At 38.2% G+C, this 25,636-nt stretch overlaps 2 protein-coding genes across 4 annotated transcripts in view; one reads left to right on the top strand and one right to left on the bottom strand.

Annotated features, from left to right (window-relative positions):
• The window catches only part of KIF24 (kinesin family member 24), a 79,515-nt gene extending 73,186 nt beyond the window's left edge, over positions 1-6,329 (top strand). The window contains exon 15 of the mRNA XM_031945441.1: positions 304-6,329. Within this exon, the coding sequence (XP_031801301.1) occupies positions 304-444 (141 nt within the window). The 3' untranslated portion in view covers positions 445-6,329. The remainder of the gene's footprint in view (positions 1-303) is intronic.
• A 2,052-nt stretch (positions 6,330-8,381) lies between these two features.
• Positions 8,382-25,636, bottom strand: part of UBAP1 (ubiquitin associated protein 1) — a 102,644-nt gene continuing 85,389 nt past the window's right edge. Inside the window, exons 1-6 of one of the 3 annotated variants that reach the window (XM_031945442.1) lie at positions 23,674-23,773; positions 20,497-20,596; positions 15,884-16,810; positions 11,396-11,593; positions 10,471-10,572; positions 8,382-9,696 (exon numbers count right to left, since the gene is read on the bottom strand). In XM_031945442.1, coding sequence (XP_031801302.1) covers positions 9,556-9,696; positions 10,471-10,572; positions 11,396-11,593; positions 15,884-16,666 — 1,224 coding nt within the window. In that variant the 5' untranslated portion in view covers positions 16,667-16,810; positions 20,497-20,596; positions 23,674-23,773 and the 3' untranslated portion in view covers positions 8,382-9,555. Of the gene's footprint in view, positions 9,697-10,470; positions 10,573-10,862; positions 11,188-11,395; positions 11,594-15,883; positions 16,811-20,496; positions 20,597-23,673; positions 23,799-25,636 lie in introns of those variants that run through there. The other 2 variants (XM_003761806.4, XR_004230786.1) reach the window with 2 other exon arrangements.

Consider the following 25,636-nt stretch of genomic DNA (forward strand, 5'->3'; position numbering starts at 1 on the left):
AGAGGTAAGTGGGGAAGGGGGAGGGGAAAAAGAGGGAAGGAAGGTGAGTTATATGTAAAAGCTCCTTTGATTTTCACAACAACCTTCTGAGGGTGGGTAATTAAAACTTTGTCACCATTTTACAGAGACGGAAACCAAGGCTCATAGAAGTTGTCCCAACACTAGAAATGGAAGACTTGTTCTGCTCGGGTCGTCTTCCAAATCCAGGTGTTTTTTCAAGATGCCACGGAGAGTCATTAAGAGATGTTTGGGAACACCTGTTTCCCACACTTCTCCATGGATTGTCCTTGTTTCTTCCCCTAGGATTTTGAAGACTTTGTGACCCAGCTGGATGAAATCATGATCCTGAAATCCAAGTGTATCCAGAGCCTCCGAAGCCAACTGCAGTTCTACCTTGCTTGTTGCGGGCCTGAAGCTTCCCTAGAGAAAACATCAGCCTCTTAGACTCGAGGGTCCTTTGGAGAGATGGAGAGGGCTTTGGGGGTGGGGAAGGAATACCCCCGCATGCCTTGACCATGCCAACAACTTATTTCTACTCTGCTTCCTTTATGACTAGTACACAATTGAGTTAAGGGAAGACAGGGTAGAGTATACCCATGTAGAAGAGGTGTCGGCTATGTGGAGTAGCACCCTGCATCTCTGGCAAATGAATCCTCATGCCCAATGATCCTAGCCTCCATGTGGACCATGCCATGTGGCAGTGATCTTTAAGATAATGCGACGGCTTTTTTTATAGGGCACAAAATGTCTGTCGCTAAGTGAACAGTCCCACCCAAGATCAAGAAGATACTAGATGGAAATACTGGAGGGTTACTGCATATGAGTGAACAGGACAGCCAGAAGAGTTGGACACAGAGCATTTAGGGAAAAGAACTTTGTTAATGAGTTGCTTGGTCAGATGCACACTTCTTTTAGGAGAACAGAATTTGGTTCCAGGGTCTGATAATTAGCAAAAGCATAAGTGATAGAAATTGTCTAGAATCTTCTAAGAAGCTTGGATTCTCAAGTGGAGGAGGAGGTACACCATTAGTTGATGGTCCCTTTCTTTACTCCTTGGAGATTTTAGCAAAATTGAAGAGTTCTCTGTCTAAGTCCAGATCCCTCCTGAATTCCAGGGATTATAGAGACTAAGATTGATTTGAGTTTTTAAGTTGACTGTTTGGTGAGATTACATTAAATTTGATATGTATTTAATAAAAGAGGTCTGATTTCCACACCTCATAGACCAACCTATTCTTTGTTCTTAAGTGGAAGGCTATTTGTGACCTTGTGCTTTTTAGCAAGAACATGCTTGAGACATTTTGTGCTGTGACTTGCTTTGACCATCCTCTTCTTGAGGGTTTTGTGTGAAGAACAATGTATTGGTATGTAGTGCTCATTTCTGTTTGGAGTTTGCTTTCTTTCCAATTCAATGACAGTGGTGATCATTCTCTGTGCAAGTAGACTTAGTAACAGTGTACCCAGTGTTGCCTTATATTTTTATAGTGTATTCAATCAACTCTTTCTGATCTTTTTAGAAATCCTGTGACTCAGGTAGAGCAGAGATTTCAGTCCCCAATTTATAGGTAAGGCAACAAGTCTATTATCATACAGAGTTAGTGAGCTGAAACCAGAGACTTTTTGCCTTCCATAGCTCACATTCTCTGACCATGTTAGTCCTGTGTGTCGAACAAAATTAGCTGTGACAGTCCCACTCCTCAGGACATAATACTTGTACTATATTCATTCGAACCTGGAAACCCTTTCTTAACTCATGTAAATTAGGGCAAGTTCTCAGTAGTCCTACACCTGCAGGTGTCATGCAAATTTCCTTGCTAACTGTATGACCATCAGCTAATCTCTTTAAGCCTAAAGTGACTTTGCACATGACTACCAGACAAAAACACTGACTTGGATCAGCAAAGCTTAAAAAATTATTTTGTTAAATTGTTTGAAGTTGGCAGCTGTCAAGTGGATAAGTCATTAGAGAATATTGTCATGGGAACGATTTTCTATATGGTGGACACTATATAACTGATGCCCATGATTGTGGCCCAAGCAGCTCACGTACTCTCTGCAAGGTAATCCTTGGGTTTGTGGCTAAAACTGCTGTTTCTAAAGTTACGAGGACTATACGGTTTTGCTGGGGACTCATTTCACTCTGGTATCTTGTTTGGTCAAAGTAAGGGGAGCCTCTCTCATTGATAGAGCCTGTGATGACCTTCCATACCCCACAAAGATGGCACCTCACCTGTCCTCCTTGCTTCATTTCAAGGCCCCATCCCCATCTGCTACAAATATATTTTCTAATCTGGTTAGGGATGTATCTTGGACTGTTGAAGATGAAAGGGGTATTAGATATCATCTTGGCCATATCTCTCATTTTATAGATGAGACAGTATCCAAGGTGATCACACAGCTAGTTAGTGGCAGTCAGGGTTTCAGCTTCAGTCCGACACCCAGCTTGGTACCACTAGCAAGAATAAGTCACTCATCAAATTGGAAGAGCTTCAGTCAGATTTAATTCAGTAAATCTTTATTAAGTACATAACATTGGGAATACAAAGACAAAATTGAAACTACCCCTGCCCTTGAGGAGCTTACAGTCTACATAGGGATGAGGGAATAGATTATATACTGTACATAAATAAATATGAAGAACGTACAAAGTTATATAAAATAATTTCAGAAGGAAAGAATGTTACCAACTTTGGGATATCAGGAAAGTCTTGGTGTAGGAGGGTATACCTGAGCTGTGCTTTGAAGAAAGCCAAGGATTCTAGGAAGCAGATGGGGGGAGGGAGAGGGAAACTTTCTTGGATATGAGACCATTTCCACAATGGTGTGGAGGCTGTCCAGGGAAAAGCAAGAAAGCAAGTCAATTTAGAACAGTTTAGGATATAAAAGGAAACAATGATTGTGGAGAGCTCTAAATGCCAGGATGGAAGAGGACCCAAAGGTGGAATGGACTTTAAAGTTCTAGGTCAACCCCCCTCATTTCATCTATGAGGAACCAGAGACCAGATCTATAAATCTGTCCAACATTACATGACAGACCTAGCAGTTTGATTCCACTCTAGTGATTCCAAATCCAGTGTGCTTGACCCACTGCATCGCTAAGTTTGTATTTTTTTTTTCCTTTTTAAAATGCTCTATACTCCTTGCCTCCTCCAACTTAGAAGTTTAAGAGCCACTTACAGGTCTAGATCTCACTGTTTGTTGACCTAGAAGCTTCAACATGCTCCTTTTCCTGCCTGACCTGATTCACCCCAATTTAGGGATCCTTTTGCATATCCTTCCTGGTGCTCTCCTTGCTCCCAAGGGCTCACCATATTGGTGTTGGAATTACTATGAACAATCATTTAGCTCAGCTCAGTTCAGACCTCTGAAAGCTCAAAGCCCGACCAAGAAGGGTTATGCTATTAGACCCTTTCTTTCCTCAGAGGTTTTCTGGAGTCTGAAGAGTTGGCAGCTCGGGCCCAGACCCCTCGTAATCCCCAGGAGCTGGGATTCTAAGTGTGGGCCACCACATCAAGGTAAAGGCAGAAAGGGGGAGCCATTCTTGATTTTTGAATAGAGAAATTACACAGTCAAATATTTTAGGAATATTAATTTGGCAGCTGTATACAGGATAGATTGGAGAGGAAGATGGGCTGAAGGCAGGAAGAACAATTAGAAGATATTGGAAGAGTTCAAGTTAAAGCCGATGACCAGCAAAGGCTGGAGATGAATACGAGAGATGCTGTGGTGGAAGAGATGACAAATTTTGGCAACTAGATATGTGAATATCTAACCTTTTTATCTCTCTTAACTTCCTATTCCAAATTACCCATTGCTAAACATCTCCACCTAGGTATCCCAACAGTATCTAATGCATCACACCCAAAACGCAATTTTTCCTCCCAAAACTCATGCCATCTCCAAACTTACCTTTTTTACTGAGAAAAGGAGCACCATCCTGTCAGTATCCCAGGTTCACAACATGAAATTTAATTTGTCCCCTTACTGAGTTCCCCCTTCCTTCCCCTCCCCCTGGTCTAATCTGTTGTTAGGTCTCCTTGATCTTGCTTCCACAGCGTTCCACGAGTTTTCTCTTTCTGGATACAAGTCTGTGGTAGGTCTTCACCTCTTCACTAGTCTCAGACAAGAGACAAAGCCTCAAAGACTGCCTACTGCGGGGAAATGATGTTGGGAAGGAGTCTTGAAAGGTCAACAAGTTAATAAAAGCAGAAAAAAGCATCAAGGAAGCTTGAGGTAAAAGTGTGTCCAAGACATGAAGATGTTAATCAGCAATGTCAGAAACTTCAAAGGTCAAGTACAGTGAGAATCGAGGGAGCCAAAAAAATTGACTTTATTGGTAACCTTGGACATAGAATTTCATGGTAACATCAAAAAATTACTAAAAAGTGAAGAGGGACAGCTATATGGCGCAATGAATAGAGCAGTGGAGGACCTGAGTTCAAATCCAGCCTTCGACCTTTAACAATTCCTAGCTCTGTGACTCTGGCAAGTAACTTAACTCTAGGAGCTCAAGGAGGAGAGTCAGCATTAGCAAGGCTAAAGAACAGCTCTATCAGAAACTGGAGCAAAGGAGGATGAGGGATGAATCTGGATTGAGTTGTACAGTGGGACAAAAGAGGAAGTCTGACGGCCTCTCAGAAAAGTGGGTGGTCTTCTGCTGACAGGAAAGAAAAGGAGGAGGCAGTGGAGAAGTGTTAAGGATATATTTCAGTAGCTCCTGTGGAAACTGATAGTGAATGAAAGAAGTATAAAATGGGCAAAGGCTGAAGTCTGTATAAAGCATAAACACAAGTGAGTTAAAATAAGTTGGCAGTGAACCCCAGTCAGCATGGCCACGTGACTTATTTGTAGGCTCATTCAGTAGCACAGATAGGAAAAGGAAAGGTAATACATTTGGCATCATATGGTGATGATGGGAAAGGAAGATAACATATTCAGGATAGCTATTAGCATATAAGTGAATGGATTCACATTAGAGAAAAGAAAGGGAAACCAAAACGAGATGGACCATAACAACTCTGCAGCTTTCTTCTAAACACAAAATGTGTTTAGAAGCAAGGTCGGTCTTTTCTATTTGGTTCCCAGCATGCAGTGCTTTGTACATAGCATTCACTTTAAAAATGTTACATCCATTCATAATTTGATTAAATATTCAAGCGCCTACTATTTGTAAGGCATTGTTTTAGGGTCTGTGGAATATTGTCTTTGCCTTCCCAGAGTTTACCTTCTCCTGGGAGTATATAATACGTACACAGTTAAAAGAACATGAACGACCAGGGAAAAGGGAGAGCTCCTTCTCCTACCCCCCATCCCCCTCGGGTAATCCAGGACAGAAAGCCTCATCTATCATCGGAGCTGAAATTGAAGGTCAAGATTTCTGAGCGACAGAGATAAAGAGGTAGATACTGCACACATAACTGCTTTTAAGACAAGAGCTGGAATATCAAGTTTGTAGACAAGCTAGTGATCCAGTTTGGCTGGACCCGAGTTCATGGCGAGTAGTATGAACAATGTGAATGGGATAAATAAACTCACCCATAAAATAGTAAGATAGCAGAATGGATTAGACACCGGAATCCAATAATAGGTCGTTTACTGGAAACGATTGAAGAAGATGCAAAGGTAGAATAAAGGAATGGAACAGACTTTATCATGCTTCAAGATCTCAGAAAAGGCAATCACAAAATAGACCTAATTAAGAAAAAAATGAAAATTACAATTTGCTGAAAGATACCAAAGACAATTATAGTATGAAATAAAGCTGGGAAAAGAAGTAGAAACCATATTGTGAAGAACATGAGGTTCACTGCTTAGTAATAGGCTTTTTGTGTCTCTCAGGAAGATCATTTTATAATGTGGAGGACAGATTGGAAAGATGAGCCTAGAGAATAGAAGGGCAGCCAATAATATTAGTCTAGGTAAATATTCTCTTAAATGCTAAGTCTAAAAGGTCTTTCCATCCTAATCCTTGCTCTTCTTCACTTCATCTGTATGGCTGCTCCTTAAGTCTCCCATAGTTCATCAAATATTTTAATCCTTGTTCTAGAACCACACTCCACACATTCTTGATGATGTCATCAACCCCCAACTAAATATAACACAACACCTCTTTGGGACTCTTCCAACTGTTATCTGTCCAGCCCATCTCTCCCAAGTTTCAGTCATTTTTCAACAATTGCCTGATGGATATTTCAAACTCACTATCCTTCTAATATCTCAGGCTTTTAATTTCTCTTCCTTTCATCTTTCAGTAAAATTGCAGTAACCTCCCAATATCCCACATTTCTCTCATTACTTTGGTCCATTCTGCTGACTGCTTCCAAAGTAGTTCTTTAAAAAAAAAAAGTTCATATTTGATCATGTAACTCCCCTATTCAACTATTAACAGTGACTTTTTGTTGCCTTTCTAAGGATAAAATAGAAACTGATTTACTACTTAAAGCCCTTTAGTCTTTATTGTTGTTCAGTCATATGACTGATTTAATTTGGGGTTTTCTTAACTAAGATACTCAAGTGGTTGCCATTTCCTTTTCCAGGTCACTTTAAACAGACAAGGGGTAAATGACTTGTTCAGGGTCATACAGATAGGAAGTATCTAAGACTACATTTGAACTTGGATCTTCCTGACTGTAGGCCCAGCACTATTCCCTCACTGGACTTCTGCATGAAATCTTTCTTGGCCTCCTTAGTAATCTCCCTTTCAAACCACTTTATATTCATTGACTTCATATTTATGTTAGTTTTACAATTAATTGTGCTGTATTTTTTGTGTACTTGTTTCCTTTGTTAGGATTTAAGTTTATTGTGGGGATGGTTTTATTTATTCTTTGCCAAGAGCAAAGTGCCAAAAAGGCACTTAATAGATATTAAAGTGTGAACTAGAGTGGTGGGCTATGGAAGTGGAGTTGATTTTGTGAAGTTAGAAATATAGTCCACAAGACTTTTTAACTGATTGAATGTGGATGGGACAGTCCTAGAGAGGAAGAGTAGCAGATGACCCGAGTCTGGGGAAGAATGACTGGTTGGTTGCATCTGAGATGCTCAAGACATTCAGGAAAGAATATATAATAGGCAAATAAGGAGTGAGGTTTGTGATGTTTTGTGATGTCATCTGCATAGGTTATGCTGAATCCCTGGAATATTTAATGAACAGGAACCCTCATAGTCTTTGGGCACACAACTTAGAAATAACCAATTGCTAATCTGAGGCTCTCATTGCCCTAAAGAGAGCTTATGTAGATAGCAGGGAATGGAGTGGACAGAAAGGAACAGGAGGCCCCTGTTAGAGAAACCAAGCGAGAACTAACAAGAGTAAGAGAACAGTCACTATCATTGATCATTATCAAAGCTGCAGGATTGAGGAAAATAAATTCTACTTTGCTACTTAAGGTAATGTTGGAAAGATCATAATTGATAATAGAAGGCAGGCAGTTGAGTAGTTGGGTTGTATGATATCTAGGTTGTTACTGTCGCAAGCAATAAGACAGACCTATATGTATGGCTGTCAGTGAGATATCCATTGGGATCTTCCTACTCAATTGTTTCTTGCCCACTTTTCCCAATTAAAAAGAAAGACCCTAGAAAGTTTATGTGGATGGGCTCCTTCAGTTAAATTAAATTCTGAGTCTTCTGTTCCCTTTCTTCCCTAAAGCAAAGGTTCTTAACCTAGAATCAACAATTCAAGGATCAACTGTTTTTGTAAATATCTTCAGCATAACTTTCTTTTTTAAGTTATTATGCTGGGAAGAGATCCCTATGTCTCACCAGATGGCTAAAGGAGTCCATGGCACAAGAAAGGTGCCTACTCTTTCCTAAAGAGTAGATGTAGCAGAACCCTTTCATTATTACTTTCAGGACAGCCGAGGTCCAGTCATGAAAATAATTTGGCCAAACGTTCACATAGCAAAAGTTGCTATGTGAAAAATTCTGTTCACCTAGAAAGAGGAGGGGAAAGCCATCCTCTGCTTCTTGAGTTAAATTTTGGAACTTTTTTGGGGGGAAAGAAGGGAACAGGGGATGTTGGGAGTATTTAGGCAGAGTCCTCAGGTCAGTCACTTGCTGCTAAATAGCCACTCTCGATGTGATGTAAACTCCAGAGGGCAGCACCGGTTAGGCAGATAATAGGCAGATGGTTATGTTCTCTTCAAGGCTGTCTTGCCCAAGAAAAGGACAATGTGCTAGGTAAGACTGGAAGCCTCAGGGAAAGCGTCCCACACTTTCCCTTCTACAGTTGGGAATGAGCAACTAAACCCTAGCTAAAGCAGAACCACCACATAAATATGGGTAGACACAGTTCTGTGGTACACCACAGTTGTACCCATCAGGACTACAGGTAGAAGAGCATTCCCACCAGTCCGAGGAAACCAATTCAACAGAAAACAAAATCTTTTAAACTTTTATTAGTAGTTTCTGAAGAATCAAAATAGTTAGCAAATTACTTTAGATTCATCAAGACTGTATTTTTTGTATTTAGAGCTTTAACAATGTACAACATAATACAAAACAAACCAAAGAGACGGATTTCTATTATTAGATGTTACCAAATATATCGTTCTAAAGTAGTGAGTCTATTCCCCAAGAATGGTGTGGAAAGTAAAACTGAAACAAAACTGCGAGTTAGGGCTGGGCTACTGGATTGTGGGCTCATTCCCCCAACCCCATTTGAAAGTGCAAAGAAATTCCTGTTTCATACTGAATATTAAAGTGTCAATTGAACAATTTCTTAGAATTGGGGAAAAAAGCCAGAGGAAGGTTGTCAAAAACTAGAGTTAGATGCCTTGCTCCAATAAGGTCCAGGATTTAGCCAAGACCTGAGTGTGGGCAAGCTCAATGGCTGCCTGGCAGAAGGGGCAGAACAGAGCATTCTTCATGACTTTTAAAAAGTTTAGGAACCAGTGTTACACTAAGTTAGAATCTAACATGGAGTTCATTTGTAAGAAGGAAAAAAAAAGTGAAATAAACATCTTAAAAACCCTTTCCATTGCTAGATAGATATGGATTTAGTTCTGCCAGTCTAATGTTAGACTGTTTTGGTCAAACACATGACATTCAGAGCAGCACTGACTACCTCAGAGTCTTAGAGGGAATTCCAGAACACCCCTGTATTTATTTCCTGTTCATGGCAAGGGTGAAAACACACCAACAAAGTTTGGTCTTTAATATATGTACAGTCCCCCAGAAAAACCAGGGCCGAGCTGGGAAGGGCACTTCTCAAAATACAAATAAAATTAATTGGATGGGTAGAGTGGGGGCAGGGCATAGAGGTCCCAACATTCATCGTGTTTTACCTTCCTCCTCCCCATTTCCACAGGGATCAGACTCTCACACAGATCAATGTGTGGTAATAAGTCTCTATAAGGTACAGAAGTACTCTTCCGGTCTCTTCCCCCTCCAACCCGAAACACAGCAAACCCAAAACAACGTTCTCTCCTATTCCTTAAGGAGAGTGTGAAGCCACTGGAGGGGAGGGGGCCTCCAGGGTCTGATGGGAATACTTGGGGCTCCCAAAGGGAGAAATGCTCCGTGGCAGGGTGGAGGTGGGCTGGGGGCCTGTTCTCAGCTGGCTCCTGCCCGAGCCATGAGGTCTTCCAATGCATTGTCCTGGTCGTTGTTGTGTAATAATAAAACTTCCTTAATGTCTTTCAGTTCAAAGCCCATTTCCTTAAATTTGCTCATTAACTGAAGAAATTCTGTTGTCTGAAAGAAATGAAGAAGGGGAAAGGAAAAAGGTTAAGAGCCTGATACCACAAATCAAAATAAAATTTAGAAGCGAATATGAAGTCACTAGTATATTCTCTGGCTCCAATCCAGGCAGGTGAGGTGAGGAAGGAATAGTCACCCAGGAGAGTGCCCAGTGCTATATAGTTCATCTCCCTAACCCTCCAATAAACCTATGAAGCACTCCTATAACTTCTAGGCCCAAGTCATAAGCGCATATGTGACAGTCATGCCCTAGGCAAAGCCCATAAACAGTTGCTTCTAGGACTACCTGCATGGAGGCAAGCAGTTTTCCTCACTCGGGCTCTAAAACACCACCATCTCTCTACCACCCCCCAAAAATCAACCAATTCTCCCTCCTTCCCATCTCAGTTAAAATCCATTAGCCAAGATCATTCTTCACTTTTTAACCTTGGGAATAATAACCGTCCTCCCCGCCTTGGGAAGCCATATAATCCTCAGGTCTGCCAGACAGAAACAAAAATACATCTTGCTTGCAGGCAGGAATTGATGTCTTACCTGTGCCCCTATCAAGCGCGCTATTATTCCTTTTAATAGATTTCATCTGAAACTCCTTCAAAACTGACTTAGAAAGGGAAGTGGAGTTGGAAGGTCAAAACTTCAAGGAACTGTGATTTAGACCATATGAAATGGATTTCAGAAAATTCCTAGTCCCTGGGCTGGTGTATCTAACACCTCTCTTTTGGACTCTTATCCTTGCCCCAAATCCCATACGTAAACCACCAGTCTCACCTTTTCCTCTGAACACTGGTACATTTCCAAAGCTTCTTCTACCAGAATGGGATCAAAGCCCTTTTCACAGAGCTGTCCATGTGCAAATAAATAGTCAAGAACCTAAGAAAAGCAACAAAGAGTCAATTCTCTACCTTGAAACAGGTCCCGAGATTTTACAATCATTTCATACAGTCTTCTACAATCCAGGCTTATGAGTTCCCCCACTCATTTCCCAAAAGAGGTATAGAAGGAGTACGAGAACTCACTGAATACGTACACCTAACCAACATAAATCCAAAGACTAATCTTACTGGGGAGAAAACAATCTATCCTTGCTCAATCACAACAGCCTATCATATCGTTTGTCACATGAACAGCTCCCTATAGGGATAATGTTCCCCCTAGCTCACCTGGGTCATCTGGTAAGGCTTGCCATGGATACGAGTTGCTGGTCCCTCTCTTCTGTCTTAAATTTGCTCTCTACTTGCCTTCTCCCACCTATGTTTTTCCCAAGCACTGGAAAGATGTGGTTTTCACAACCAAGCAAAATCTTCTACCAGCGTGCAGAAGACACTGCTACTAAACAAATGTCTTTTTCCAATACTGCTACTGCCTCTTAATGAAATGTGGAGCTAGGCCAATGACTGGAGCAGTAGGTATAAGAGTAAATGAAAACGGCTTGGCTTCAAAGTGCTCTTCCCATGTCCTGCCACAAATGTCAGAATCTCCCTGTGGCTGTTTTAAAAGAGAGCAAGAGATCACTTTAAAATAATTAGTGAGTCTGTGGAACTGAGAGTGAAGTGAAGAATCTGCAGTGACTAAAGGGGAGAAGTTAACTCAGAAGTTAAGGAGCTCAGTTAACAAAGACCCTGCTCTCCAAATGGAGTTATAAGTATAATGCTACCCACCTTCCTTCTCCCTTTCCTACCCTCTAGCCTCTCACCTGCTCTATATTTTCTCCTTTCTTCTTCATGGCTTTCAAGACACAATCATATGAGTAGCCCATGTTGACCACTGTCTCCACACATTGCCGCTCACTGGGGGACAGTGCTTGCAGGTCCGAATAGGTTGCTGTACTTGAACCCTGGGGACAGCTGGGGGTGTTGGGCACTTGCGATGTCCTCACATTGTGAGGCGTGACCTGATGGTGAAGAAACATGCAGGGTTATGCTAAATAAGAGCAGAATCCTAAGTCATATAAACGAAAACTCTGGACAGAAAAAAAGACATGGAGGAGACCTTGCCTAGGAAAAGGGCTTCCCTCCATACTCTCAGCCCACAGTACATGACCAAGCATATAGTTACTGAAGAGCCTGCTCAGGGGAAAGGGCCAATCTGTACAGTGAATTCCCACAAGAGAAGCAAACTGAGACAAAAAAGACTTGAGGCCAAAGTGGAAAAATTCAGTTTCAGATTGACATATATATCAGGTCCTACCCTCCAGGAGACTCTAAATGAGAAAGTAATGGGGAAGAAATGATAGGATCTTTTTGGGCTTATTACACATGGCTTGGCCCATGACAACTGAGACTTTCCCAAAATGTAGTTTTAAAAAATTGTTACAATCAGCTGATTCCTATGTTCAAGCCGCTAATGCCATTTTTCGTTGGCATTAATTTTATGACCAGCATTAATATTGGTGTTTGCGTCCTGGCATCCAAATGTTTTGCAAGCTTCAGTGTGCTAAGGATCTACAGAGCTTTCAGGGAAAAAGGTCTCGGACCTTTTTCTGAGGTCTGTGACTCAGAGTTAACTCAGAGCACAGGGCTTGGTTAGCCAGAACAAGGATTATGATTGAGAATTGGAAAGGACTTAGTGGCCATTTAGGTCAACTTATACAGGAAAGAAATTCCTACTACCAACATTCTCAATAAATGGCTATAAAAATCAATAAAAGTGTCTGGCTTGAAGACCTTCAAGGAGAGGATACCAGCACTTCTCTACACAATCTATTTTGCTTTTATGTACCTCCTCTGCTAACAAGTTTTTATCAGGTTTTTCCTGAAATTTGGCATAAATTTGTTTCTACTCACTGCTCCCAATTCTGCTCTCCAAGGCCAAAGAAAATAAATCTAGTCCCTTTGCCACACAGTCCTTCAACTATTATGTCCCTACTGAAACTCTCCAGTTCTTTCTCTAGGGCAAAAGAGATACCAGTTATCTTGGCTAAATTCCTACTTGCTCTTAAAACAACCTCTGTTCCAATTTGTACAAATACAACTCCAGCTGAAGCTGAGGCAAACCTCTCAGGACCAAGATTCCCAGTTTTGAAAGATGGGCATCCCATTAACTTGATCACATATACACTAAGACAAAGAACTGAGCAATGGAACAGGGGAATGAATAGAGTTCAATCTGGCAGAAACAGGAATACGAACACTTAAAGCTCTGCTTTTGTCTATTGCTCCTTGGCAGGACTTGAAGATCCCCTCCCCCCCCCCACAAACAGCCAATATTTACTACCCTACCACCATTTGGTCTGTCTATGACTTTCATATATACAATTCATTCCCTACCATCTCCTCCCTCTGCAGTTGGGACAGGAAATAATTCCAGCTTATATTCACACAGTGCTTTAAGGTTTGCAAAATGCTTTTACATACTGAAATTGTCAAAGAGGAAAACTGGTCATTGGAACAGCTTTTGGCCTTGTGGCAAGACTGATAATGCAAAAACAACTATTTGATAATGATTTAGTGCAATTTATTATGTTTCTTTGCAAGTAATTGAGCTACATGGAAGGAAGAGTGAAATGCAGCCAATGCTAACAATAAGGGCATTTTTCCACTACATACTCCACCATCATCCTATGTCTCTGGTGATGATTCTTCCCCTTCACACATTTAGGGTGATTTTCACCCATATATGTGCTTTCTTAAAATGCTCATTCCTGGGACAACCTAATGTCTACCATAAAACATACAAGTCCCTGTACTAGAGTTTAAGAGGATCACCCTACATTGACCCTACTTTCTACCTAAATGGCTTTTTCCTCCCACTCCAAAAATATAGATACACACATGGTTTTGAATTTTTATTCACTCCTTCAAATTAATTCAATAAATGCCTCCAAGAAAGCAAAATTTTTTCCTAAGAGTAAGAGAAAAATTCCAGGAGCACTCATCATAGGAATTTCTATGAAGGAGAAAAGATCACAGATAGCACATTATAAAGGAAAAAAATTTTCTCAAAATATGTTGGAAAAGGAGAGAAGGCTCCTCAAAAACTATTCCTTTCACTTCTGAAAGTAAAAACTGTGCTAAATGAGAACATAAAACTACATTTGAGGTCAAACTTAAATTTAGTCTTTGTCAGTTGAGCCTTTGACTACCAATAATTGCATGTCTCCTACCATCCTGACAAGTCAAAAAGAGAATGGTTCACCTTTCGTCTCATATTCACCCTTATTCCAACTTTCTGCATTTCTCTCTAAGGTACTGTCATCTTCCCAGGCACTCAGGCTCACAAGGATGATGTTGGTGCAGCCTTCAAATTTCTTTTATTCGTATCATACATATCTAGTCAGTGTCATTTTTACCTTCCCAATTTGTTTCTCATCTATCCTCTTCTACTCTCTCTAGTTCAAGCCTTCTTGATTGGTAAACTTAAGTGTCTCACTGTTCTATTCTAATTCATCTTCCATCCATCTGCCAAAGTGATTTCCTAAAGTACAATCAATAGGCAGTTTATTAAGTACCTATTTCACGTAAATATACTATGCCAAATAAATACAAAAAAAAATAAAGGAATAAGAGGGCACTAGAAGCTGAGTGTTTCCAAAGTCTTCTTGAAGATGGAACTTGAATTTTGAAGAAAAAATGTGGATTCCAAGAAGTAGAAGTGACAAGGGAGAGACATTCAGTGCAAAGGCACTATAGAGACAAAAAATTGGAGATACAAATGGACGGGATGAAAGCATAAAAAGCCTAAAGACATTAGAGTACCACCCTGTTAAAAGAGCTTTAAACAACAAATCTGGAAGTTTATATCTAAACCTAGAGGAGATACTGAGAAGTGGTGGTACTTCAACCTTATCAGGCATGCCCAGTGCCTTATGAAGCCCATTTAGGGCTTTGTTGGCAGAGACACTGGTTTCCTTCCCCAAATCATTTTACAGCTGAGGAAACAGACAAACAGAAGCAAAGTGACCTGTTCAGGGTCTGAGGCCAGATTTCAACTCAGAAAAATGAACTGAGTTCAGACCCATCACTCTATCCACTTGGCTGACCCTAGGGCTTAATATACAGATGTGAAAATCATCACACACACACACACACTCTAGGGCAGAACCTTTATAGTTAAAGTTAGGGAGCGTAATATGGATTAAAATCCAACAGAGACTGAGACGAGGTAATCAGGAGGGAATGCAGAAAAGTAGTGGACAAACAGCATCAAATGTGACAGACTGAAAGGATATTATTCTGGATCATTAATAGATGACTGGAAATTTTAGAGAAAATGATTTCAATTGATTGATTCCATCATAGCCAGAATTTGAGGGAGTGTAGGAAGGGAATTAGAAAAGAGAACAAAGTGGAGGCACTTTCTCAAGGACTCAGTGAGAAAGGGAAGGAAAAATATAAGATGATTGCAAGTGGAGGCAACAGAACTATTAAGATTACTTGTGAATGGAGAAAACAATATAGTCATGTTTATAGGCAAAGGATCAGTAAGAAAAATAATGAACATCTGAAAGAGATTAAGAATGATATTGAGAGGGGTTTGCTTAAAGAGAAGATAGGATGAAGGATCCACTTTGGCAAGGTCTTCATTAGAAACTGAAGTGAAGACCATGAGGGGATGTGGAAGAGGTGAAGAGGTAAATAACCATCCCCACTCTATTCGAGAAATTCCAGGATTAAAATATTCTAATAAGAAATTCTCTAGGATTAAATAAACTCCTGTGTCATTTGAAACTCTTTCCACATTTCTAGTTCAAAATTGAGAAATCCACTTCTATTAAATGTAAAGATTTCTAAATTTAATATTTTCCCTCTTGATAGTCTGTGGACAAGTTAGCCACACACAAAGATGCTTCTCAGAACAAATACAAACTCAATCTTGGCAAAGATCCACAATGAAGAAAATCATACTCAGGTACAGCAAAACAGGAAATGAATGAAAGCATGAAAAGGGGAAAAAAATAATACATTAAAAAGCAAAAAAATTCTTGTCCTCACCAGAGCAATAAAATATACTACAAAAACAGGCAACCTCAAATAGCCTCAGTCTAAGAAAGAGGCCTCGCTCAGAAGGAAGATCATGGCCAACACAAAGCCAAGGAAGAAAAGAGGCCCAAGGGCTCTCATCCTCCCCCATCATGCCCTATTTTGATTTCCTTCACCATCACAGAAAAGGTGAAAGTGGGTCAGAAATGTTCGCTTGGTGACCTTTTGGAGGCTCCGGCTTTAAAATAATCACAGTATCTTACCGTCAGCACTGTGTTTGGAGATGACGACTCTTCTGTACATACTGACAAAACAGACAAGGAAGGCAGCTGGGATGAGGGGGAGAGTGCTGGTGTCTCCTTGCCACTGTCCAAATTTAAAGCTGAAAGTCCCAGCCCAAGGTATCCATTGAGTTCACTAGCACTGCTCTGGGAGCAGGGCTTTAAGGAATTCAAGAAAGTGCCATTGCGGAGGCAGGTGGTGCTGTGAAAAGTGCTTGCGAGTTTTGCCGTCTTCGGCTGACTGTCATCTGAGTCAAGTTTGGGGAAGGAAAGAGACTTGATATTGCTCACAGCAGTGATAGGTGGGAGGGACATTTTGGAAGACAGTGACATCTTTTCACAATTACCTAATTGTGGTAAAGTGATAAAGCCATTGGGTTTGTGAAGGGGCTTGAAATCCAATGCAGCCCTTTCCAGGGATGCCAAGACTTCCTGGTCCTGCAATACAGACCCAGACCCTCCTTTAGGTAAGTTATTGTCTAAGATCTGAGCCATAATAGGCCGAGTTGTACCAACGAGAATGTTTCTCAGTTCTTCTTTCTCATCAATAGTTTTTAATTCCATGTTATCAAATGGGTCCTCTTCACATTCAAAGTCAGCAGGGTTGAAGTCTGCCTTTGTGTGGGGTGGGCTGAGAACCTTCTGTTTTATGGCACTGCTGCTGACACGGGTTGGGGTAAGAATATTATTGTGCTGTAAGCTGGCAAGGATGGGGTTAATGGGAGGTGGCATTGTGGTTGGGCAGTGCGTCTTTGAGAAACCCATTTTGCTGTCACCCTCTGGGCCACTCTTAGAATTCACTTTGGCTTCTGTTTCTTCAGCCTTTCGCTCAGCTTCCCATTGAGCTTCCTGGATTTTCTTAATGTCTTCTGCCCACTCAATTGTTTTTTTTTCCAAGGAAAAGTCATACTGCAAAACATAAAAAAGGAAAAAATCATTAAGCACATGAATGCTTCATGTATTTCATACTTTTTTTAAGGAGCTAAAATACTTTTTTTGAAAACTGATCACTTAAATGAAAGCTTTAATACCAACATTATCCTTATCCATTCTTTCCTTTCTAATATAGTATGTGATAGATACCTGGACCAGTGATATAAAAGTTACTTTATTTTATTATATAAAAATATTTTATATTACTTGACCAAATAAATTTTACATTTGCACTCCTTTCAGAAAACTGAAAAAAAGAAAATGAAAGAACTTCTCATTCTCATTATATACCACTAAATTGTTCTGTTACCCAAAACTGCTCACAATGTCCCCTGAATGGAATGTACTCTACATTTCTTTATCTGTCCTTTGAAGCCTAGATCAGATACAAGCCCTTTTCCATAATGCCTTAGTTATAATCACCTCCTTCTCTCTATATTACTTGACACTTAGCAATGCAGCTTTACATTGTTAATTACTTTTCTGAATTCATAATCTAAGAATGCTAAGGAATAGTGTTTGAATCAATCAAACTTTAACTTCCTAAATGGTTTATCTTTGGGAAAGTCATGTAACCTCCTGTAAAATGAAGGGCATGTAAAATGAAGACCTTGTTCCTCCATCTACTACTTTAATATTCTCAAGAGCACAGACCATATTTATTCGTATCCTTAACATCTTGCAAATACTACATGCTAAACAAAATATTGTCTAGTGATGATACTAATCAGCTCAACTTTCAAAAATATGGATCTACCTTCACTTAAAAAAAAGTATACAGAACAGAATTTACCAAACAAAACTGAAGGAAATTTCTTTACATTAAAACTGGATTCATTTCACGGTTCTTTTCAACATAAAGGTTCACTAGTATATATTTTAAATAATTTGGGTTACAAAGATTTAATTTACAAATTATTTTTTAAAAAACATATTATATAAGAGGTTTCTCAAGAATAAATAATAGAGTCTCCATGGTATATCATCAAGACTAAGCAAATAATTGTGCGTGCTACTAGTTTCTTCAAGATTAGGGGGGAAAAAAGAAGAGAAAGGATAATATAGTTTAAGGAAGAAGATTTAAGGGATAGTCTACTGGAAGATTGAAACAAAGGCCTATAGTAATAACTCAACTAATTCCTATGGCTAATATACAAAATATCTTCTTGTGTGCTGATCTGGCTTTTCTCAGCAACTCAGTGATTAAAACAATTCCAACAGAAATGGCATGGAAAATTTCATATGCATCCAGAGAGAACTATGGATTGAACTGTGGACTGAAGCATAATATTTTCACCTTTGTTTGCTTTTTCTTGTATTTTTTTCCCCTTTTGGTCTGATTTTTCTTGTACAATATGACACATATGGAAACATATTTAAAAGGATTGCACATGTTTAACCTATTCAGATTGCTTGCAAGATATCTTGGGGATCAATCCCTCTACTTTTGTCTGCCTGCATTTTTGATTTCCTTCACAGGCCAATTGTACACTATTTCAAAGTCCGAATATTTTGTACAGTAAAATAACTGTATGGACATGTATACATATATTGTATTTAACTTGTACTTTTAACATATTTAACATGTATTGGTCAACCTGCCATCTGGGGAAAGGGGTGGGGGAGGAGAGGAAAAGTTGGAACAAAAGGTTTTGCAATTGCCAATGCTAAAAAATTACCCATGAATATATCTTGTAAATAAAAAGCTATAATTAAAAAAAATAGAGATATACATAAAGTTTAAAAAATATATATTATCTTGGGGAGGAGGGACACTTGAAGGGAGAAAATTGTGGATAGTCTTCCAAAAAATGTCAAAAATTATATTTACATGTATTTAGAAAAGTAAAATACTGAGAGAGGAAAAGAGTAAGGAAAATAAAATATCATCTCGACTTTCCCAGATCTAAAGAAAGCATGTACACAGATGAAGATTTTCTAGAAATTTTCTATTTCTAACAACAATGTCTTTTGGCTTTGGGAGGAATTCTAAAATTAGAGCTGAAGAAATATATTTGGGCTTTATGTCTATACATGACCCCTACCTACTAATTAAAATTAGACTTTAGATCTCTAATCACTGAAATGTGGCATTCAAAAATTGAATATTTAAACATAATGACCCATTAATCCCAGAAACTAGGCTATCCAGGAAAATAAAAATTCTTCTTGGAAGCAATTTCAAATTACGCAAAGTGTCTGAAATATTCGTACACTTTAACCCAGTAATTGTACTAGTAATCTTAGGACATTGATAAAAACTCCTATGAAACAAAATGAGACAGCTATATGGAGCAAGAGTGCACTGAGTGGCAAACATGGAATGAGGAACACTCATCTTCCACAGTTCAACTCTGACCTCAGAGACTTCCCAGCCATAACGTTCTGGACAAATGACAACGCTATTTGCCTCAGTTTTCTTATCTGTAAAATGATCGGGAGAAGGAAATGGAAAACTACTCCAGTGTCTTTGCCAAGAAAACTCCAAATGGGGTCATGAAAAGTTGGACATGACTAAACAAACACAGCACAATATTTACGACAGTACTTTGTGAGATAGCAAAGAATTAGAAACAACATATATGCCTATCAAGTTGGGAATGGCTTAAGAAAAAATTGTAGTATGTGAATATAATGGAATATTAATTACTGTGCTATAAGAATACAGAAATTATAGAAAAAGTGATCTGATATAGAATGAAGAAAAAGAAAGTCAAGAAAATACCCCCTAAGGGGGGGTGTAAAAGGATGTAAACACAAAGGATAACTACAATCAAAAGTGAATGCTGCAGAATTACAAATAAATAAGTATAGCTCTAAAGAAAAGCCTTAAGATGACACAATCACTCATTTGCAGGGGTGGGAGGTCTTTGGGAGTTACATTTAACATAAAATTTCTGAGTTATGTGATGTGTTAATGACTTCTTTAAGAGTAATTATTTAATATAAAAGTATATGAAAATGAGTGGGGGGGGGGGCTGGTATTTTTTTATTGCAAATACTCAGGTCCTTCTGACTTTAGGGCTGGAGCTCTCTCCACTGAGTCACCTAGCTGCCCTTAAAATGTAAATTAAAAAAACAAAACAAAACTGATCCTTGCTTTCTTAAAAAACATGGCATGTGACTTCATAAAAAACTTTTCCTAGGGGAAAGTCTCATCTCACAAAAGATCTAAAAAGAAAATATTTGCTAGGAAAATTACTGAATTACACCTTGCCACTTCAACATGCAACAAATTTATGTCACAAATTTTAAACTACAAGTGGTAGCATAGAAGTGTCAAATTTTCAGAAGTCCAAGGCAATTTTCAGAAATACCATCCCAAAAATGAATATCCCCAAAGTATCTTACTATGCGCATCATAAGCAGAATAATTGTTTCCTTTAACAGTAAAAAGGGTATCATTCTCCTCACCTCAGTTGGAAAGGAAATCAAAGATGGTAATCTGATTTCTATTCCTCTATCTTCTATACAAACCCCAAACAGTAAAGAGAGGAAACACTACTTTTTTCCTAAAAACAACTGAATGCTAATTCTAAATCAAAGAGAAAACTGAAGTGGATAATTAGGTAACATTCAAGCTTCAGGATGCAGCCCCTGAGAGTAGGGTGTGTCTGTTTTAATGGTTTTGTCTTTTCATATAGGAAGATAACATTACTGACCCACGATCATCAAGGGACATGGTTCTGAGGTGCTTTCCCTTTAGTGAGGATAAGTTGCACTGCTGTTTCCCTCTTGTTCCAGGCAGGGTAAGCTTACTGTCTGTAGCCAAAAAACAGAGTAAAACTAACTGGTGTATATATATAATATACATGAAATCAGTAATCATGTCCTCAATTAGCATAACTGTTTAATCCTCTAAGTTAACCTTTTTGGGGGGAGTGGGAAAGAGAAAATGAAGCAAGCATTGCATCATGTACCTTAACTTATGTACTTAACTTAGTACCCACACTACTATAAAGACTGAAAAACCAGCTTATTTTGTTCTTTCTCATTTTTTTCCTTTTTGATCTGATTTTTATTGTGTAGTATGATAATTGTGTAAATATGTATAGAAGAATTGCACATGTTTAACATATTGGATTACTTGCTGCCTAGGGGAGGGGAAAAGGTGGGAAAAAGTATGAAACTGTATAATAATAAAGACTGAAAAACTATTGGATCATACTTGTAACTTTCTAAAGTTATTTTAGTTAACAAAAATAACTGATTTTATGGTTCTATCTAACAAACATTTGTAGCTACTGCTGCTAACAAAATGGCTATGCACAATTTACCTTGTATATAAACAATACTTAGTTATATGTTGTCTTCTTCAATAAAATATAAGCTGCTTGAGGGTTGGAACTGTTTTTTAACTGTAACCCCAACTCCTAGGACAGTATATGATACACATAGTAGGTGAATAACAAGTTGCTGATAGACAAATGAATTTTAATTTTCATCTATAATCTTTATAAAATATTGCACAAGAGAAGATATCATTGAGGGAATCTTACAAGGTAAACCTAAAACCTGTGCCTCAAACAAGAGGAACTAAAGGGAAATGAGAACTGCTATCTGAGAAGTCACTGCTCAACTCACAATGAAACCATTCACTTTTTAGACGTTATTTGGGAATAATGAAATGGAAAAAAAAAAAAAGTGTCATGGTACCTAGATTAACAAATAAAGCTCCTTTATAATCAAGTTGTTGTTTCCAAAACAAATTAAACTTGCAGCACACAATCAGAAACATACTCTTTTGAAAATGAAAAGAAAAGCATTTTAAGAAAAAGAAAGCATTTATGATGGCTCAATATTATTAAACTTCTTAAAGTAGCTGTTTCTAAAACAGTCGAAAGCCTGCTAGAAAAGTTAATAGGAACATAGATTGAGGACTGCAAGGAACCTTAGAAGACACTTTTAACTTCCACTCCTGCCTCATTTTTCATGTAAAGAAATTTTGACCAACAAATGAGGAAGTGAAATGCTCAAGATGACACAGATGACTCGAAGCAAAGCTAGTATTTGATCCAGATAATTGTAGATTGTAGACCTAGAATTAGAAGGGATCTATCTAATCCAGCTCCCTCATTTTACAGAGAAGGAAATGCAAAGTCAAGTTGATTATACAAGAAGAAACAGGAAGATACGAGATTTGAACACACTCGTATACTCGGATTCTAAGACCAATACTCTTTTCTGCCCATACTATGCAATTTAGACTCAATATCTCAGTGTTCTTCAAATAAACATGTTTATACTTTTACACCATCCTGAACTTCAATGGTCACAGGGTTGAGAGGTTTGATGCCTTCAACCACAAGAAATACAATTAAGTGTATTTTTAGGCACCCTATCTATATACAGTATTTTAATCATGTAATACAAAAAAAAGCAGGTCATCACTGATCTGTCTTAGTGAAAACTTTTAATTTTTTTTTTTAGTGCAAGTTAATTAGTGAAAGTTTAATTAATTGTTTTTTTAACTTAACTGTCAAATTCTGTACTAAGAGGATTCATTTGAATCTTTGTTCAAATACTTAGCATTGAGCTCAATGCTTTCCACCCACACTGGCACTGTCTGCTCCACTGACATCAGTCTATCTCCTCACCTCTGGCATAACCACAATTCTTATTCTTACTTCAGTGTCTTTTTTAATGCTTTTCATTCTTCCCATTCAAGGTTAAGAATGAATCCTCATCTCTGACTACAGATTCAGTTATCTAACCATTATGTAACAGTGCCCACTAGAGTACTATGTGCACACAATGATGGTGGCACAAACAAGTTTCCCTCAGACACCCCCCCTCCCAAATAATAGGAAAAGCACAAGCTTACAAGTTAGAATTGAATTTCAGTCCTAATTCTGTTACCTACTACCTCTATGACCTTAGACAAGTAATGTACCAATGATCTTTTTCATAAATATGTTCTCTGTGGAATTTGAAGCCTGAGACTAATCATATTTCTCAGCAGGAGGACTAGTTCAGAATTTTGAATCTAGGCTTTAAATAAAAATAATTTACACTTACATAACAAAGATTACAAATATATTTTATCTTAGGAGAGGCTGAAGAAATATTACTACAAAAAACTGAGAAATTTTGTGTAAACATTTTTATACAATTCTCTTGCTCACAAGAAAAAGCAGATCAAAAAGGAAAGAAAATGAGTAAGAAAACAAAATGAAAGTGAACAACAAAAGAATGAGAATGTTATGTTGTGGTCCACACTCAGTTCCAACAGTCCTATCTCTGGGTATATAGATGGCTTTCTTCATCAGAAGATCAGTGGAACTGGCATCAGTCATCTCATTATTGGAAAAAGTCACGTCCATCAGAATTGATCATAATATATAGTATTGAAGTATATAACGATCTCCTGGTTCTGCTCATTTCACTTAGCATCAGTTCATGTACATCTCTCCAGGCCTCTCTAAAATCATCCTCCTGACCATTTCTTATAGAACAATAATATTCCATAACATTCATATACCAAAATTTATTCAGCCATTCTCTAACTGATGGGCATCCTTGAGTGAGAAATTAAACTACTGGCCACATATGGTGACATAACTCAGTGGCTAAGCTAGGAACTTATTTTATTATGCACATTTGGAGAAAGACATTGAAAGAAGTGAGAAATGTATACAGCCCCCCACCCACATCAACTGTAGAGTCCAGTACATTCTTTTGCAAAACTTGGAAAAATTACAAAGAATTTAACTGAAAGCTAGAAAGCACTTATGTAATAGCATATGAAAATGGCTGAGGTAGATCAAATTTTCCTTATTTTGCCATATTAAAAATTTCAAATCTTAAAATCCAGAAAAATGTTACTAAGCAATACTTACTTGTATTTCCCTGACAGCTTGTAAACAATCAGGCAAGGAGAATCCAATAGGCAGACCAACTTTAGCTGGTGTTTTGAATTTGTCTCCTATCTTAAATGGGACGTCATCAAGGTAACTGAAAGTCCCTGAAATGAAATAAAAACAAAACTTCTTTAGTCACAGTCCTATATCAGTTCATTAAAAGCAAATTACTTCCATGCTATTTCAAAATTATTTGTTAGAAGAAGCTCAATCTCTATCCTTGACTAATTGCTCTTTTAATCCCTAAAAGTCTAAAAAAAGCAAATTCCAAAGCTATTCTTAATATCCCAAAGTATATCCATATCTAATCAATGAGGGGAGGAGGGGTAAAGGGGGGAAAACTCACGTTAAATTGGTGGTGAATTCATAAAAGAAAATCTGCTGAAATGCTATACCATTCTAGTTGACATCAAGTTTGTAAAAAGAAAAACATGAATAAGGAAAGGTACCCTTTTATTTCTAGTACAAATGTTGATTTTTACAAAACATATTTTTATTTTTCAAAATAAAGAGTTTTAACATTTTACTCCCCCCCCCTCCCTATTTGCTAAGGCAATGGGGGTTAAATAACTTACCCAGGGTCACACAGCCAGATTTGAACTCAGGTCCTCCTAACTTCAGGGCTGGTGCTCTATCCACTGTGCCACCTCCCTGCCCCCTTTTAACATTTACCCTTGCAAAACCTTTGTGTTCCAAATTTCTCTCCATCCTTCCCCCCTCTCTCCCCTACCTGGACAGTATATAATCTAATATAGGTAAAACATGTAGTTTTTCTAAACATATTTCCACATGCTGTACAAGAAGAATCGGATCAAAAGAGGGAAAAAAGAAAAATAAAAAGCAAGCAACAAAAAAGGTGAAAATACTAAGCTGTGATCTACATTCAATCTCCACAGTTCTCTCTAGATGTGGATGGTTCTTTCCATCACAAGTTTATTGGAATTGCCTTGAATCACCTTGTTGCAAAGAGCCAAGTCCATCTCAATCAATCAATCTTCTTGCAATGTACAATATTCTTTTAGTTCTACTCACTTCACTTAGCATCAGTTCATGCAACTCTCCAGGCCTCTCTGAAACAATCCTGTTCATCACTTCTTAGACATTAATATTCCATAACATTCATATACCACAATTTATTCAGCCATTCCCTAACTGAAGGGCACCCACTCAATTTCCAGTTCCTTGCCACTACAAAAAAGGCTGCCACACACATTTTTGTGCATGTGGGTTCTTTTTATTTTTTATGATCTCTGGGATACAAATCTAGTAGAAACACTGCTGAATCAAAGGGTATGCACAGTCTGATGGCCCTTTGGGCATAGTTTCAAACTGCTCTCCAGAATGCTTGAATCAGTTCACAATTCCACTAACAATGTATTAATGTATCTGTTTTTAATGTATCAGTTTTCCTACATCCCCTCCAACATTTATCATTATCTTTTTCTGTCATCTTAGCCAGTCTGAAAGGTATGAAGTAGTATCTCAGCATTGTCTAAATTTGCATTTCTAATTAATAGTGATTTAGAAATTTTAGATCATTTTTTCATATGACTAGAAATTTAATTTCTTCATCTGAAAATTGTTCGTTCATCTCTTTTGACCCAAATGTAAATTTTTCAAAAGGCAAAGAAGTTATAAGAAAGTAAAGACAAAACAGAATCATGTGAATAAATGTAAACTATTAGATGATTATTTCTCTGGGTTTTGTTTTTGTTCTTGGGATCTATAAGTTTAATGACAACATATTTTAAGCCCTGTCTTTCTTGTAGATGGGTTCTGACATGCTTCTTTCAAGGTCTAAACAATATCGTTATTTTTGCTGAAAATTATTTGCATTATCACCTCATAAGAAATGAGCTACTGAACAGAACTGAATAGAAGGAATAATGTATTCCCACATCTTGTATCTTCAATTCTAAACTATACCCCATAGCAATTTTTT

This window comes from Sarcophilus harrisii, chromosome 1, assembly GCF_902635505.1.
Source record: "Sarcophilus harrisii chromosome 1, mSarHar1.11, whole genome shotgun sequence".
Taxonomy (NCBI): Eukaryota; Metazoa; Chordata; class Mammalia; order Dasyuromorphia; family Dasyuridae; genus Sarcophilus; species Sarcophilus harrisii.